This window comes from Astatotilapia calliptera, chromosome 8 (assembly GCF_964374335.1).
Source record: "Astatotilapia calliptera chromosome 8, fAstCal68.1, whole genome shotgun sequence".
Classification (NCBI taxonomy): domain Eukaryota; kingdom Metazoa; phylum Chordata; class Actinopteri; order Cichliformes; family Cichlidae; genus Astatotilapia; species Astatotilapia calliptera.
In genome coordinates, this window is record NC_137429.1 from 15,291,657 (window position 1) to 15,304,729 (window position 13,073).

The window sequence follows — 13,073 nt, forward strand, 5'->3', positions numbered from 1 at the left end:
GATCATGAAATTGAGTTCACTGCACTCAAATGGCCTCCACAGTCACCAAATCTGAACCAACAGATGTAGTAGAAGCGGTGATTCACGTCATAGATGTGTGTCCAACAAATTTGCAGCAGCTGTGTGATGTTATCTTGTCAATTCGGATCAGAATCTCAGAGGAATATTTCCAGCACCTATGAGGATTTCTGAAAGTGAAGGGGTTTCAGCCCAGTAATAGTAAGGTGTAACAAACAAAGTCTCCAGTGCGTTTATCTTTAGCCAGAGCTAGACCACCTCTCTCATATGAGCAATAATGACTTACTGTGGCCTATGTGGCAGATTAAAATATCCTTTTTTTTAATTTTTAATTTTATTTGTTTTGAGACATTAAACCTAAAGTTACTCCCAAACACAGGTGACCATTGTGTGATTGAGTGTGTTACTGTGGTAGAAAATGCACCGTGGTTACCATTAGTAATGCCATTCATTTTCAGCTGATCACAGCAAAATAAGAGGCTCACTTTACAATATTTACTAACGCTTTTCAAAGCAGATTGTTTTCAACAACACTCAGCAGTCCAATTAAATCTTATATTTTAAACACTTCAAATATAGCCCCAGCCTGGCTGCCTTGGGCACTTGTCACCAGCCAAATGAAGGATTGTTTGTGCTGTGGCGGTTCATTCTAATTGCCACTCTGGCATAGCGCCATCCTGTCTTCAATCAACATTTTCCAAAAAAGACATTTCCTTGGCAGCGAGTATGTTTTCATCAGCCTATCAGGGGGGAATGTGACAAAGAATTGACAGAACGTGACAAATAATGAACCCAAGACTATTGTTAATTTGTCAGAATATGAGACTCAAGATGACAAAAAACAATTGGTTATTGTTTTTAAAAACTCTACCAGAAGTAGAAATGATCCCCCAATAGCTGTAAGTGATTTGTGTAATTATAATCTGCAGTAACGAGGCAAATTCCCGAGCGTGATAGATCTCAGTCCTGCATCTTAACCGTAATGAAATTGGAGGAGAGCTTGATGGCTTGCTTCACTGTCATTGTGCTGATCAGGCGGTTCTGTCTTTTGTTGTCGAACGTCAGGGGTGTGTTTGTCGATGTGAGGCGGGTTGATTTGCCAGCCTTCAAAACCACAAGAAACTGCTGCAGGATTACTTTGTCATTTCCAACTCGAAGGAAATGTTGCTGCTGAAAGGAAAAATAGAATAGAATAGAATTCAACTTTAGTGTCATTGCACATGTCACAAGTACAAGGCAATGGAATGCAGTTTGCATCCATCCAGAAAGTGCTTTAGCAATAATATAGATATATTACAAAATATATATTAAAAAAATGGGTCTATTATAGGTATGAGGGTACAAAATATGGGTCTATGATGGGTATGTTATAATGTACATAGTATGAAGTTATGTTATGAATATGCTATAATTATAAGTATGTACAGGCTGTAGTGAGTGTACAAATTATGAACAGGATAGAAATATGAAACTATACAAGTTATAAACAGTTGTAGAACTATAATTATTATTTTACAGAATGATTGTCTGTACAGAATTTACAGTAGTGCAGTTTAGATCAGTGAGATATGTGACTAATTTCTACATAGGTTATATAAAGTGCTAGCAGTTGTGAGTGGTGGTTCGGTCTATCTTATTATTGTCTGTATGATGGTACAGGTGTGTGTGTGTGTGTGTGTGTGTGTGTGTGTGTGTGTGTGTGTGTGTGTGTGTGTGTGTGTGTGTGTGTGTGTGTGTGTGTGTGTGTGTGTGTGTGTGTGTGTGTGTGTGTGTGTGTGTTCAGTTATGGGTGGTTGTGGGTGTGTGTATGTTCAGTCCATGAGTTTAATGTGGGTCAGATGTCAGGAGGCAGAGTTCAGGAGTCTGACAGCTGTGGGGAAGAAGCTGTTCCGGTACCCGGTGGTCTTAGTCCAGAGGCTCCTGTAGCGCCTCCCAGAGGGCAGGAGGTTGAAGAGGCCATGTGATGGGTGACTGGGGTCTTTGATGATTTTCCGAGCTCTTTTCAGACACCGCTTCCTGTAGATGTCATTTATGGCAGGATGTGGTGCTCCGGCAATGCGCTGGGCGGTTTTCACGACCCTCTGCAATGCCTTCCGGTCCGAGGCAGAGCAGTTCCTGTACCAGACTGTTATACAGTTGGTCAGAATGCTCTCGATGGTGCAGCGGTAGAAGTTCACCAGGATGTCTGAGGACAGGTGGTTCTTCCTCAGAGTCCTCAAGAAGAAGAGGCGCTGGTGAGCCTTCTTGACCAGCTTTGGAGCAGTTGGTCGTCCAGATGAGATCCTCGGAGATGTGGACTCCCAGGAACTTGAAGCTGCTCACACGCTCCACAGCCGTCCCCTTAATGTGGATGGGTGGATGTGGGTCAGCATTCCTCCTGTAGTCCACGATGAGCTCCTTGGTCTTCTCAGTGTTGAGCAGCAGGTTGTTGGTGTCGCAGCACTCAGCCAGACGATCCACCTCCTCTCTGTAGGCGGCCTCATCGTTGTCACTGATGAGGCCAATCACCGTGGTGTCATCTGCAAACTTAATGATTGTGTTGGAACCATCGGCAGGTCTGCTGTCATGGGTGAAGAGGGAGTAGAGGAAAGAGCTCATCACACAGCCTTGTGGTACAAAGGTGTTAATTGTGATGGTAGATGAGCAGCGGTTATCCAGCTGGACATGTTGGGGCCGGCTGGTCAGGAAGTCCAGTAACCATTTACACATCAGTTCCCACTGATGCCTAGGTTTGTCAGTTTCCTGATGAGTTGTGAGGGGAGGATTGTATTGAACGCTGAACTGAAGTCTATAAACGGTATCCTGGCGTAAGTGTTTTTATTGTCCAGGTGTGAGAGGACAGTGCAGTGCGATGGAGACTGCATCCCCTGTGCTCCTGTTTTGACGGTATGCGAATTGGTGGGGGTCCAGGGTGAGGGGGAGTCAGGATTTGAAGTGTGCTAGGACCAGCCGATTTAAGCACTTTGTAGTGATGGGGGTGAGGGCTACTGGGTGGTAGTCATGGAGGCTTGATGGTTTGGAGTGTTTGGGAATCGGGACGGAGGTGGAGGTAGATTTGAAACAGGCCGGTACTACAGCGTGGACCAAGGACAGGTTGAATATATCTGTCAGCGCTCCTGCAAGCTCCCCAGAACACGCTCTGAGAACACGCCTGGGGATGCCATCAGGACCTGCAGCCTTGTGGACATCAATCCTGCTCAGCACCGCTCCTACATCGGTGAGGGAGAGAGTCAGTGGTTGGTGGTCCGGAGTCCCTTCTGCTTTAGTTGCAGTTGTTGGATTCCCTTGCGCAAAACAAGCATAAAAGTTGAGCTCGTTGAGGAAGGAGACATCAGAGGATGTGGGGAAGGGTTTGATGGTCCTGTAGTCTGTAATGGTCTGGAGTCCTCTCCACATACGTTGGGGATTGAAGTCGGAGAAGTGTTCTTCTACCTTAAAAAAAATGATTCTTTTTGTTTTAAATGTGGCCCAATAGACTTCTGATGATGTTTTTCTAATGTTGCACAAAGTCATCGACTTGTTTTTCAGCTTCTGGAATAAGTAGTGGAATAGAAGTGAAGTAGAGCATAAATTTTAGACTTAACTGTATTTTCTAAAGTTGTACAGCTTTTCCTCCATTCATACTGCATCAAAGTAACAGGAAAGCAAATAAATAACAGAAACTATGCTACTTTTTCTTATATTAAGATAAGTGTGGCGTTAGGCTTCTTTATTAGCAGAAAAGGCAGTTTTTGTTCTGCTGGCTGTCATAAAGAAAGCAAGTTGAGCTTTGAATTAGCTTACTTTTCAGACCTGGGCCGCATGCCACAAAGCACATTCGACATAGCCAGGGTATCTTTCCATTATCTGGATTCACTTATACCAATGTAAACGGTCACACAAAGCTGCTTATCCACATGCTAAATTAACGCAGGGTTTCTCATTCTAGCTATGAGCAGGTTCATGTGAAAGGGAAGACATTGGCAGCAGTTAACCAATCACAGTGGCTGATTTTACACAAGAAGAAACGCATAACGCAGATTGAAAGCAACACAGATGCTCCAGACAAACAGTGTGTGTGAAAGGAAAAGGTACTGAACATTAGTTTAGAATCAAATCTCTGTATGAATGCTCGACCTTTAAGTGCTTTGGTCAGCAAGACTGGAAAAGACCTGCTGTATTACAGAATTTTAGTCTATTTGAAGCCTACAAGCAAAGCCAGATAAGCTAACTGTGAAAATAACAGGCGTATCAGAATCACAGCTGAATCATTAAGGGAAATCTGATGATAAGAGTATTTTATTAAGTTAATTGGTGTTTAACAGTCTGAGAGCAAGCAATGAGTATATTCTTTAAGAATATACTCAGAATTTAAATACAGGCTTGGTCTACATGTGAATTTAATTGAAGATCAGCAAGTAGAAACAGGTGCACTGTTTTTCAGATCCTGTATTAATCCTGTTGTGAAATTGTTTTTAGCAGTTCTGCTGTTGATTTCTAACATGACGGCTGCACATCAGAGCTCTGAAACTAAACTGGATCTATTTAGACATTTAATGTTATATTAAATGTTATAGATAAGGTAGGTGCAGGATCATATATTAATGTTTATATAATAATACAATGTTTTTGTTTGTTTTACTGGTGACAGGAGGGGGGGTTAAGGAATAAAGTTGCATCCAAGAATCTGTCCTATCCTGCTCATCAGGATAACATGAAGACTTTAGACACTACTGGAAAATTCCCTCCTATCCTCCGACAGAGGTCTCAGGAATCTTCTCAAGATGGTCACGCTGTTTCTGGAGAATCGATTGGTCAGTAGGCAGTGATTTCACACCTCTGATCTCTAATCTGAAACATAACCTGCTGCAGGGCAGGTTGAGTTCAGTGCATGAGTTACCATGGTGATTTACCGTGGTAAGAAGTGAACCACCTTTGTAGTACAGAAAACCCAGAGTTAGATTTAGACTTATCCAAAGGTTGACTTTGAAGTTTGGGCTCTGTCTCTTGTACGGTCTGTGGTGTAAAGTGATGCGGAGAGGTGAAAGTTTGTGTCGTGCTTGGTTGACATTTTTCTAAACACTGCTTTGGATGACTGGAATAAATTTTAGTCCAGTGTAGATGGGAAAATATGCATTATACAACAAAGAAATGTCTTTTATACAGAGATTCTTTCAAGCTGTGAAGAAAATGTGCAGAGATTTAAAAAAAGACAGCCCTTTGTTTAACTAACATCCTTATTCATCTCCATAGAGATGCTGGTTTACTCATATACGTTTATGTGATGGGAATGAGTTGATTGTAACACAATCGGCTGCATGGCCTCTCAGCACTGTCGGTAATGAAGGAATGTGTGTAGGATGAGACTGTGAAGACTCTGCATACACACTGTGCGCTCTGCTCACCTGGTATTTTATGAGTCTCTCCCACAGCTGTGAGCTAAGCTCAGAGGGGAGATTTAGCCTCCCACCTACATAGCCAGCAATTCCAGGAGCAGTTATGAGGGTGAGCAGGTATGTAGCAGCTGGTCTGTGGGAATAGCTGCTCCACCTGCTGCACTAATATAGGGACTGTTAATTAAAATAAATAACAGATGCCAACAGCTCTAGAGGAAAAGGCATAGTCCAGTATTAAGAGACATACAGTTTTCTTCTTGTATTAAAGGTTTTACCAGCGTGGTCGTGGTTGACCATCATTAGGTTTATATCGACAGTTTTTGCCCTTTTAAGTGACAAGAATGCGAGGGTTCGTGATTGGATGTGAGTCAGGTGAGATTGATTTTTAGATTAAGGGAGAGTTTTCTGGGTATCAAAGGCTGGTTTTCTAAAATAATCGATTTTTTATTTTTCCTTTTAAGGAAAACTAGAACATGACAGTGGTAATGAAAACTGCTTTCATTGTCAGAATTAATGACTGGACTTCCCCCCTGACTCTCTGCCGCAAACTCCTGGAAAACATCAAAAACAAAAAGGTCAGGATGCAGGTTGAAAAATGAATGAAGTGGAAAAACTAAAAAGGAATGGTTGTTTCGCAGAACTATTGTTTTTTAAGTCTCTCAAAAGGATTACCTGTCAAGTCTGTAACCTCATCTGACTCAGCAGGATTCATCCCCCTGACGGTCAAGCTAAAGGCAGAATGTGCTCACAGCAAGCTGCTTTAGGGATTGCATGGCCACTCTCTGGTCATTCATTACCAGTATTTATAACAGCCAGTAATTTAAAAGCAAAGAGAAACACCCTTCAGTCATGTCATCTGTGCCATTGCATAGTTTGTCCACCAGAGGGCACTATACAACCTCCTTATTGGCAACAACCAGCTGATCTGAGCAGGCTTGGGCAGAGTAAATGATGAAACACAACAAATTTTAGAGAAATCTGTTTGTTTTGTGTGTCAGAAAGAGGAAAAAACACATCTGCCAATATGTCTGTGTATTAATTTTGATCTTAAAAATCTGTTTTTATTACCTACTGAACATTATGATTTACCTGGCCTGTGAAGTAACTGTCAAACTTAACTTGGGCATCTTGTTGGAAACAAACAGCCAGTTTGATCAGACTTGGTTAGAGTTTTTTCTCGGAATAAAACAATAAAAAATAACAACTCTGGGCCTATATCTTAAAAGTTCATCCTCTCCTACAGAGTCCTGTGATAAATTGGTCTGTCCAGGGTGCACTATGACAGCCTGGATAGGTTCTAGCACCCCACAATCCTGAACTGGATAAATGTGAGAAAAGAGGGATGCATTACAACTGAAATCTGGCACTTGAATGTCACATCTGCAATGCTATTTCAAATTGAATGCCCATAGCTTGCAGTTTCTCAGCTGTGTTGGTAACTGTCCTGTTGGAGGATGAACATTGGGCCAAATCTAAGCTACTGGGCTCTCTAAAACAAGATTCATTAATGACATCTTAACTCGTCTTAACTCTTTACTTACACTTCAAAATCAGTCAATGAGGACCAATCTAAACATTTAAACATAAGGCTTCATTCATTTTCTTCCACTTTATCCAGGACAGCAGGTGGCGTGGTTAGCACCATCACCTCACAACTAGAGGGTCCTGGGTTCGAATCCATCCATGTTCTGCCAGCGTTTGAGTGAGTTCTCTTGAGGTGCTTTAGCTTCATCCCCCATTCCAAAGACATGCATGTTAGATTATTCCACACTGGCTGTAGATGTGAATGTGAGTGCGGCTGGTTGATAGATTGGCAGCCTCCAGAGTGTGTTCTTTCTTGGCCTGTGACAGCCAGGATATTCAGCCCAAGGACAATTTTCTGAATGCCCTGCAAATAAAGTAGAAGCTCTCCATCTAAACACGTATTCTGTTTAGTCTGCAACCTTGATCAGGATTATCCAAAAATAGCTGGTTTTGCAGGTGAAGCTTGCACCACTTCAGCCACATGTGTTCATTGGCAGTTAATGAGGAGTGTGGTTAAAAATGTATCTGGCAGTGAGAAGGGAAGCCATGTATGATGATTGCACATGAATGATTGTGACAAAAGTATTCTAATATACAAAAGACCTGAATGCAACATTATTAAAGACTTTCATTACTCAATGTGAAACAGCTCTGTTTAACTGCAAAAAGCTTATCAGTCACTGATACTATAGTGTTGTCATGGTGACAAGGTAAAGAATCCTATTGGACAAAAGTGCCTGGTATCATTATCTGACCTTGCTTCTCTTCAAATGAGCAGTCGCACAGTTTGAAATGAAATTAATGCTTTATGCCTCGGTAATGAGAGCAAATATTAATTATACTGGAACTTGAGTGCAGTAATGGGTCCATTCATCACTGTCAAAGCAGGACTGCCCTTTGAAAAATGTATTCAGATTTGGGTATTGGTTTTAAATGACCAATTATGTGCTGCGTGGAGTTCGCTGTCCTCTCTGTAAGCTTCACAATCAACCAGACGTTTGTTGCCAGGGACGTTTTTTAAAAGAAGCATATCTGTTTGTTTTTGTTCTCTTGTTTAATCTTACAGTGAGTTAAAAATAATGACATTCTGATAATAACACAGTAAAAGATCCAGAACCAGTGCGTTTAGTCACATGCACATGACTGCCAAATATCAGGTGCTGGATGCAGAAATAGTACATGAAGTTGCAGTGCACAGAGACAAATCTCACAATGAGTCCTGGGTTTCTTAATGGCGCTCTGAGGCGTCCTCACTGATATGGCCGTATGTTGTGTTCTTTGTTTTCATCCCAGGTTGTTCTCTGTGATTCTGTCTCGGCCTCATGTGAGGAACAAAACAAAACAGAAGAGGGAATTATTTGAGAGAACTGTTTCCTCTCTCCCCCTCCAACCTCTCCGCAGCCTCCTGCCGCCTCTGAATGATTGAAGCCATGCCCATCGTATCTGCAAGCACAGGTATATGTGCTCAGGCTCGTTCATGGTCTGAAGCTTTTTATGTAGTTATGAATAAATTATGTGCTGGAATAAAGCATTATTACATTAATGTGGATAAACTGTTGGAATTTGAAAGGGCGGTGATATGGAAAAGCATATTATTATAAACATCGGTGAGCTAAAGAGAGAATCCATACAGTCTCTTTGTTGATGAAGGTGGTTATTATGTACGATGCATTTCTAGATAGAAATTGTTCTTTGACTCAGTCATAAATATACAGCATGATTTCTTTTTCTTTTTTTTTAAATACTCAAGGGCTGCATGAGATCCTGGCTCTGCTCACGTCTCAGCTTCACCCTGATGCCAACCACAAAGAAGACCTGGTCTTCCTCAAAGATGTCTTCAGCGAGAAAAGCATTGGATACCTCATGAAGGTATAGTGGATACATCAGAGTAGAAGTGACTACTGTATTTGTGATTCAGACATTTTATTTTATTTTATTTTTTTTCACACATGCTGGATTACTGTACATGCACATTAAGTTTAATTGCTACGGTGTAGATGACATCTACTCATGGGTCACCGCTGAACCATGAGTTGTTCCAAAACCGTCCATCTACAATTGGATGTTGGACACAAAGCACAGAAAAAAACTCTGAAAGTGTGTGAATAGGTGAATCAGACATGTTGTGTAAAGCACTTTGAGTGCTCAAGTATAGTCAGAAGAGAGCTATATAAAAACCGAACCATTAAATGAGTGGTTGCGTGACTTACTTTTTCCTTCCTGTCAGCTTGAAGCAGTTTGATTCTTCTCCTCTGACATCAACAAGTCATTTTCACCCAGTGAACTGCCTCTCAGTGGATATTTTCTCTTTTTCTGACTATTCCCTGTAAACCCTAGAGATGGTTGTGTGGGAAAATCCCGGTAGATCAGTAGAAATACTCAGACCAGCCTGTCTGACACAAACAATCATGCCCTGTTCAAAGTCACTTAAATCGCATTTCCTTCTCGATGTGATGCTCAGTTTGGACCTGAGCGGGTTGTCTTGACCTTGTCTACATGTCTGCATTGAGCTGCTGCTATGTGATTGGCTGATTGGATATTTGTGTTAACAAACAGTTGAACAACTTTACCTAACATAGTGGCTGGTTATAAAACGGTACACATCATATATGATGGTTTTTTTTGTTGTTGTTGTTGTTGTTGTTGTTGTTGTTGTTGTTGTTGTTGTTGTTTTTCATTAAAAATTAATGATCTGCATTTGTGGTTTTGTTGCTTCTTGCTTTACATCCAGATCCATGAAAAACTGAAGCAGTATGAGAAACACAGCCCCACTCCAGTCCTGCACAGTGCCTCCTGTTTGGCAAAGGATGTAAGTGCAATTAGAAGTGAATATATATTTTCTCTGGTGACTAGAAGAATACTTTGAAATACTTAAAGCAGTAATTTTCTGATTTCAATCACCAGCTAGCAGAAGAGCTTCAGAATGGGCCACTGGAGGATGATGAGCAAGAACTGTTGCTCCTCTTGAGCACTCCTCATCTCAAGGTGTACACGCGCACACACACACTCAGCCTTTTTCAGCCTGCGTAAAGAAGCTGTTAAATGCTAGACCATACCTCTCCCTTGCTCTCTTTCCTTCTGAGGTTTGATCTCTTTAATAATGCTGCTTCACAGTATTTTTGCCCTGCACACCTCTGATTTTTCCACATTTATTACATAACACCACCGTCAGAGCTGTCTGCACCCCTTCCCCATCCCCTAGACACACACAAGACTGCCTAATTACTCTGATCAAGTGATTATGCTCAGGTTATTGGCTGTCTGGGAAGCATTCTGGGAATTGATGATAGCTGTGGAATCAGAACGTTCATTTTATTCCCTCAGTTTTCTTTTCCCCAGAAATCGGGTATGTTTCCTACGTGCTGTAACCTTCTTTTCTGGATCCTTTTATCTCTGTTGATCAAGCTCCTAAATCTTGGCTTGTGATTCAGGCAGTGCTATCGGCTCATGACACAGTGGCTCAAAAAAAATTTGACCCTGTGCTGCCACCACTCCCAGACGATCTGGACGATGACCTGGAGGAAGAGTCTGTGAAGATCGTTCGGCTGGTGAAGAACAAGGAGCCACTGGTAAGTGTCTAAGGGTGCAGTTTGGCTTTTCATTAAACTAGTACCTGCTTTTTGAAAACTACTGCTAATGAAATAAAAGAGAAATGAAACAGATTCAGTAAATTAGATTATAAGAAACGCGCACAAAAAAGCAAAGAAATATTCCTACTGAGTATCAAATATGTGCTGATGATTGATATTAGATTTTCCTATGAAGGTGAAATCAACATCTTTATTTGAACCTGTTCAATTGGAGTTTGAAACAACTTTATTAAGGGCATCGATAAAGAGGAGCAGTCATACTCGTATGTGGAAAAGATCAACCCCAACCTGCCGGCACCCACTGCTTCATTCACAAGTTAGAACCTGTGTACAGGAGGCTGTAGAAGACATTACAGAGCCGGGTCATTTTCAGATATTTATTGACTCTTAAACTGGTTGCCTCCTTCTCCGTCCAGAGGTTTTCAAACGTTGGTAAAAGAGGGCGATGTGCTGCAAATGACGCTCTGCAGTATAGCAGGAAAAAAATCATCAAAGCAGACTATTTTTAAGGAAGTTGTTGTAGTGGGGTATTAAACCAACAGCTGTCTCTTATATAAGTTGTATAACTTACTAATACTTTGATTTGTCGGTAAGAAGAACAAAGTGCTACGTAAATGCAAGAATGTTACACTGTACAACTTGAAAACCTCATCCTGTCCTCAAGAATTTTACTTTAATGAACTTCAATGAACAGTCTTGGATAAATCTGAAGTATGAATGAGTGTCTACGAAATCCACAGAAAAAATATATACGGCTAATGCGATCCTACTTTTTATATCAACAAGCAGCTAGCTGTAGATTAGACTTTGGCTGAGTGTAAAATATAACCTTCAGAAGTTTTGTCAAAGCCTCACAGACCACTTGGTCCATAGGGGAGGAACTGTTAGCTTGGCTGTTTCCAGATTTAAGACTGTTAAGCTAAGCTAACTGTCTGCTGACTGCACCTTCATGCTGTGAGTACACAGACATGAGATTAGTGTTTATCTCTTCATCCAGCTCTCAGTAGGAAAGGAAATAAGTACATCACATTTTCTAAAGTGTCAAACTAACACATGATTTACTTAAAGCTAAAAATGTAACCCAGAGTAGCAAACAGTGATTGAAGCTAAAGTGGGCTGCAAATTTTTTGCTTGATGCAGCAATTAGAAAACCTGTAATTACAGCATTTAAATGTCATTAAATTGCATGAACTTTAAGTAGAAGCACAAACAAGTAGGCAATATTGATGATGGGGTATCAGACTCTTCATTCACGTACCATTTTGACATTTAGCTTCAGTCAGTTATTGATCTTTCCAATTACAACTAGCTGCAAATTGGGAGCCTCTTCCTCCAGTCGGAGGATTAGGCCAGCTTAGTGACTTTGGGATGAGATTTGCTATGAATACATCTTATTTATTAATGTGCATGCTTGTATAAACAGGGAGCGACTATTCGGAGAGATGAAGCAACAGGAGCTGTAATTGTGGCCCGAATCATGAGGGGAGGCGCAGCTGACCGGAGTGGTGAGACTGAGTTTGCAAAACATTTCTACTGAACTTTAAATGCCAGATATTTTTTATGTGGAAAATCAAATGCGTAATGGAACAGCACTATTGTATTATAATATCTCTATTACCGTGGATGCTAACGCTACCCAGTGGGACCTTCTTAGCACTACTGATATACTGAGAGAGATGTCAGTAGATTACATTGCGTAACCCTGTGAACTGTAACAGAAATCAAATCCATGAGATTAGTGCCACGAGATTGCATATTTTGAGAATATAAACTAGGTTTGCGTCTGGATGTTGCCATAGTAATGTTATCGACATACTGGCAACACAAAATCGTCTTTTGTTCACATTTCAGGTTTGTATTCTAAGAATTGGGCATTTCTTTAGCTGTATTCCCCCTGCGTGCTGTGCTTGTGTTTCCAGGTCTGGTGCATGTAGGGGATGAGCTTCGAGAGGTCAACGGAAACCTGATAACCCACAAAAGGCCAGATGAAATTAGTCAGATACTGGTAATAAATGTGGAATTGGACTAGTTCAGATACTATGATTCTTGTAGCTGGCAGCCGATCATTGTGGTGCTCTGTTGTTGTTGTTTTTTTTAGTCCCAATCACAAGGCTCCATCACACTGAAAATCATCCCAGCTGTTGCAGATGACGATAAAATGAAAGAAAGCAAGGTTAGGAATGCTTGCTGCGTGAGTACGCAGGCTTTTCTTATGGACGGTCACAACCACTCAGCCCTTCATCAAGGTTTATTCACATGTATCCACTTTACTTTTCTTTACCTTGCCCTTTAGTGTTGCGTATGAGCAAATGTTTGATTGTGCAACTTGCAGAATTACAGAACTGTGGAAAAAAAAATAAATAAATGTCATGATCCACCCCTCATTTAAAAAATAAAATAAATACCCCAAACCATGACAGAGCCTCCACTCACTGTTGTATCTCTCCTGGTCTCTTTTGTGCAAACTGATAACGATTGGAATCAAAAATGTAATTAGGGTTCATTACTCCATATGACCTGTTGCCACAGATTTTCTTTTTCTCCAGTCCATTTTCAGCTTTCTTTC

At 41.1% G+C, this 13,073-nt stretch overlaps 1 protein-coding gene across 10 annotated transcripts in view; it reads left to right on the forward strand.

Annotated features, from left to right (window-relative positions):
- The window catches only part of LOC113019373 (MAGUK p55 subfamily member 3-like), a 28,403-nt gene that overhangs the window by 5,697 nt on the left and 9,633 nt on the right, over positions 1-13,073 (forward strand). For 8 of the 10 annotated variants that reach the window (XM_080305492.1, XM_080305493.1, XM_080305494.1 and 5 more), the window contains exons 2-9: positions 8,211-8,372; positions 8,668-8,786; positions 9,649-9,726; positions 9,822-9,902; positions 10,349-10,486; positions 11,931-12,012; positions 12,427-12,512; positions 12,606-12,680. In XM_080305492.1, coding sequence (XP_080161618.1) covers positions 8,336-8,372; positions 8,668-8,786; positions 9,649-9,726; positions 9,822-9,902; positions 10,349-10,486; positions 11,931-12,012; positions 12,427-12,512; positions 12,606-12,680 — 696 coding nt within the window. In that variant the 5' untranslated portion in view covers positions 8,211-8,335. Of the gene's footprint in view, positions 1-8,210; positions 8,373-8,667; positions 8,787-9,648; positions 9,727-9,821; positions 10,264-10,348; positions 10,487-11,930; positions 12,013-12,426; positions 12,513-12,605; positions 12,681-13,073 lie in introns of all 10 variants that reach the window. The other 2 variants (XM_080305497.1, XM_080305496.1) reach the window with 2 other exon arrangements.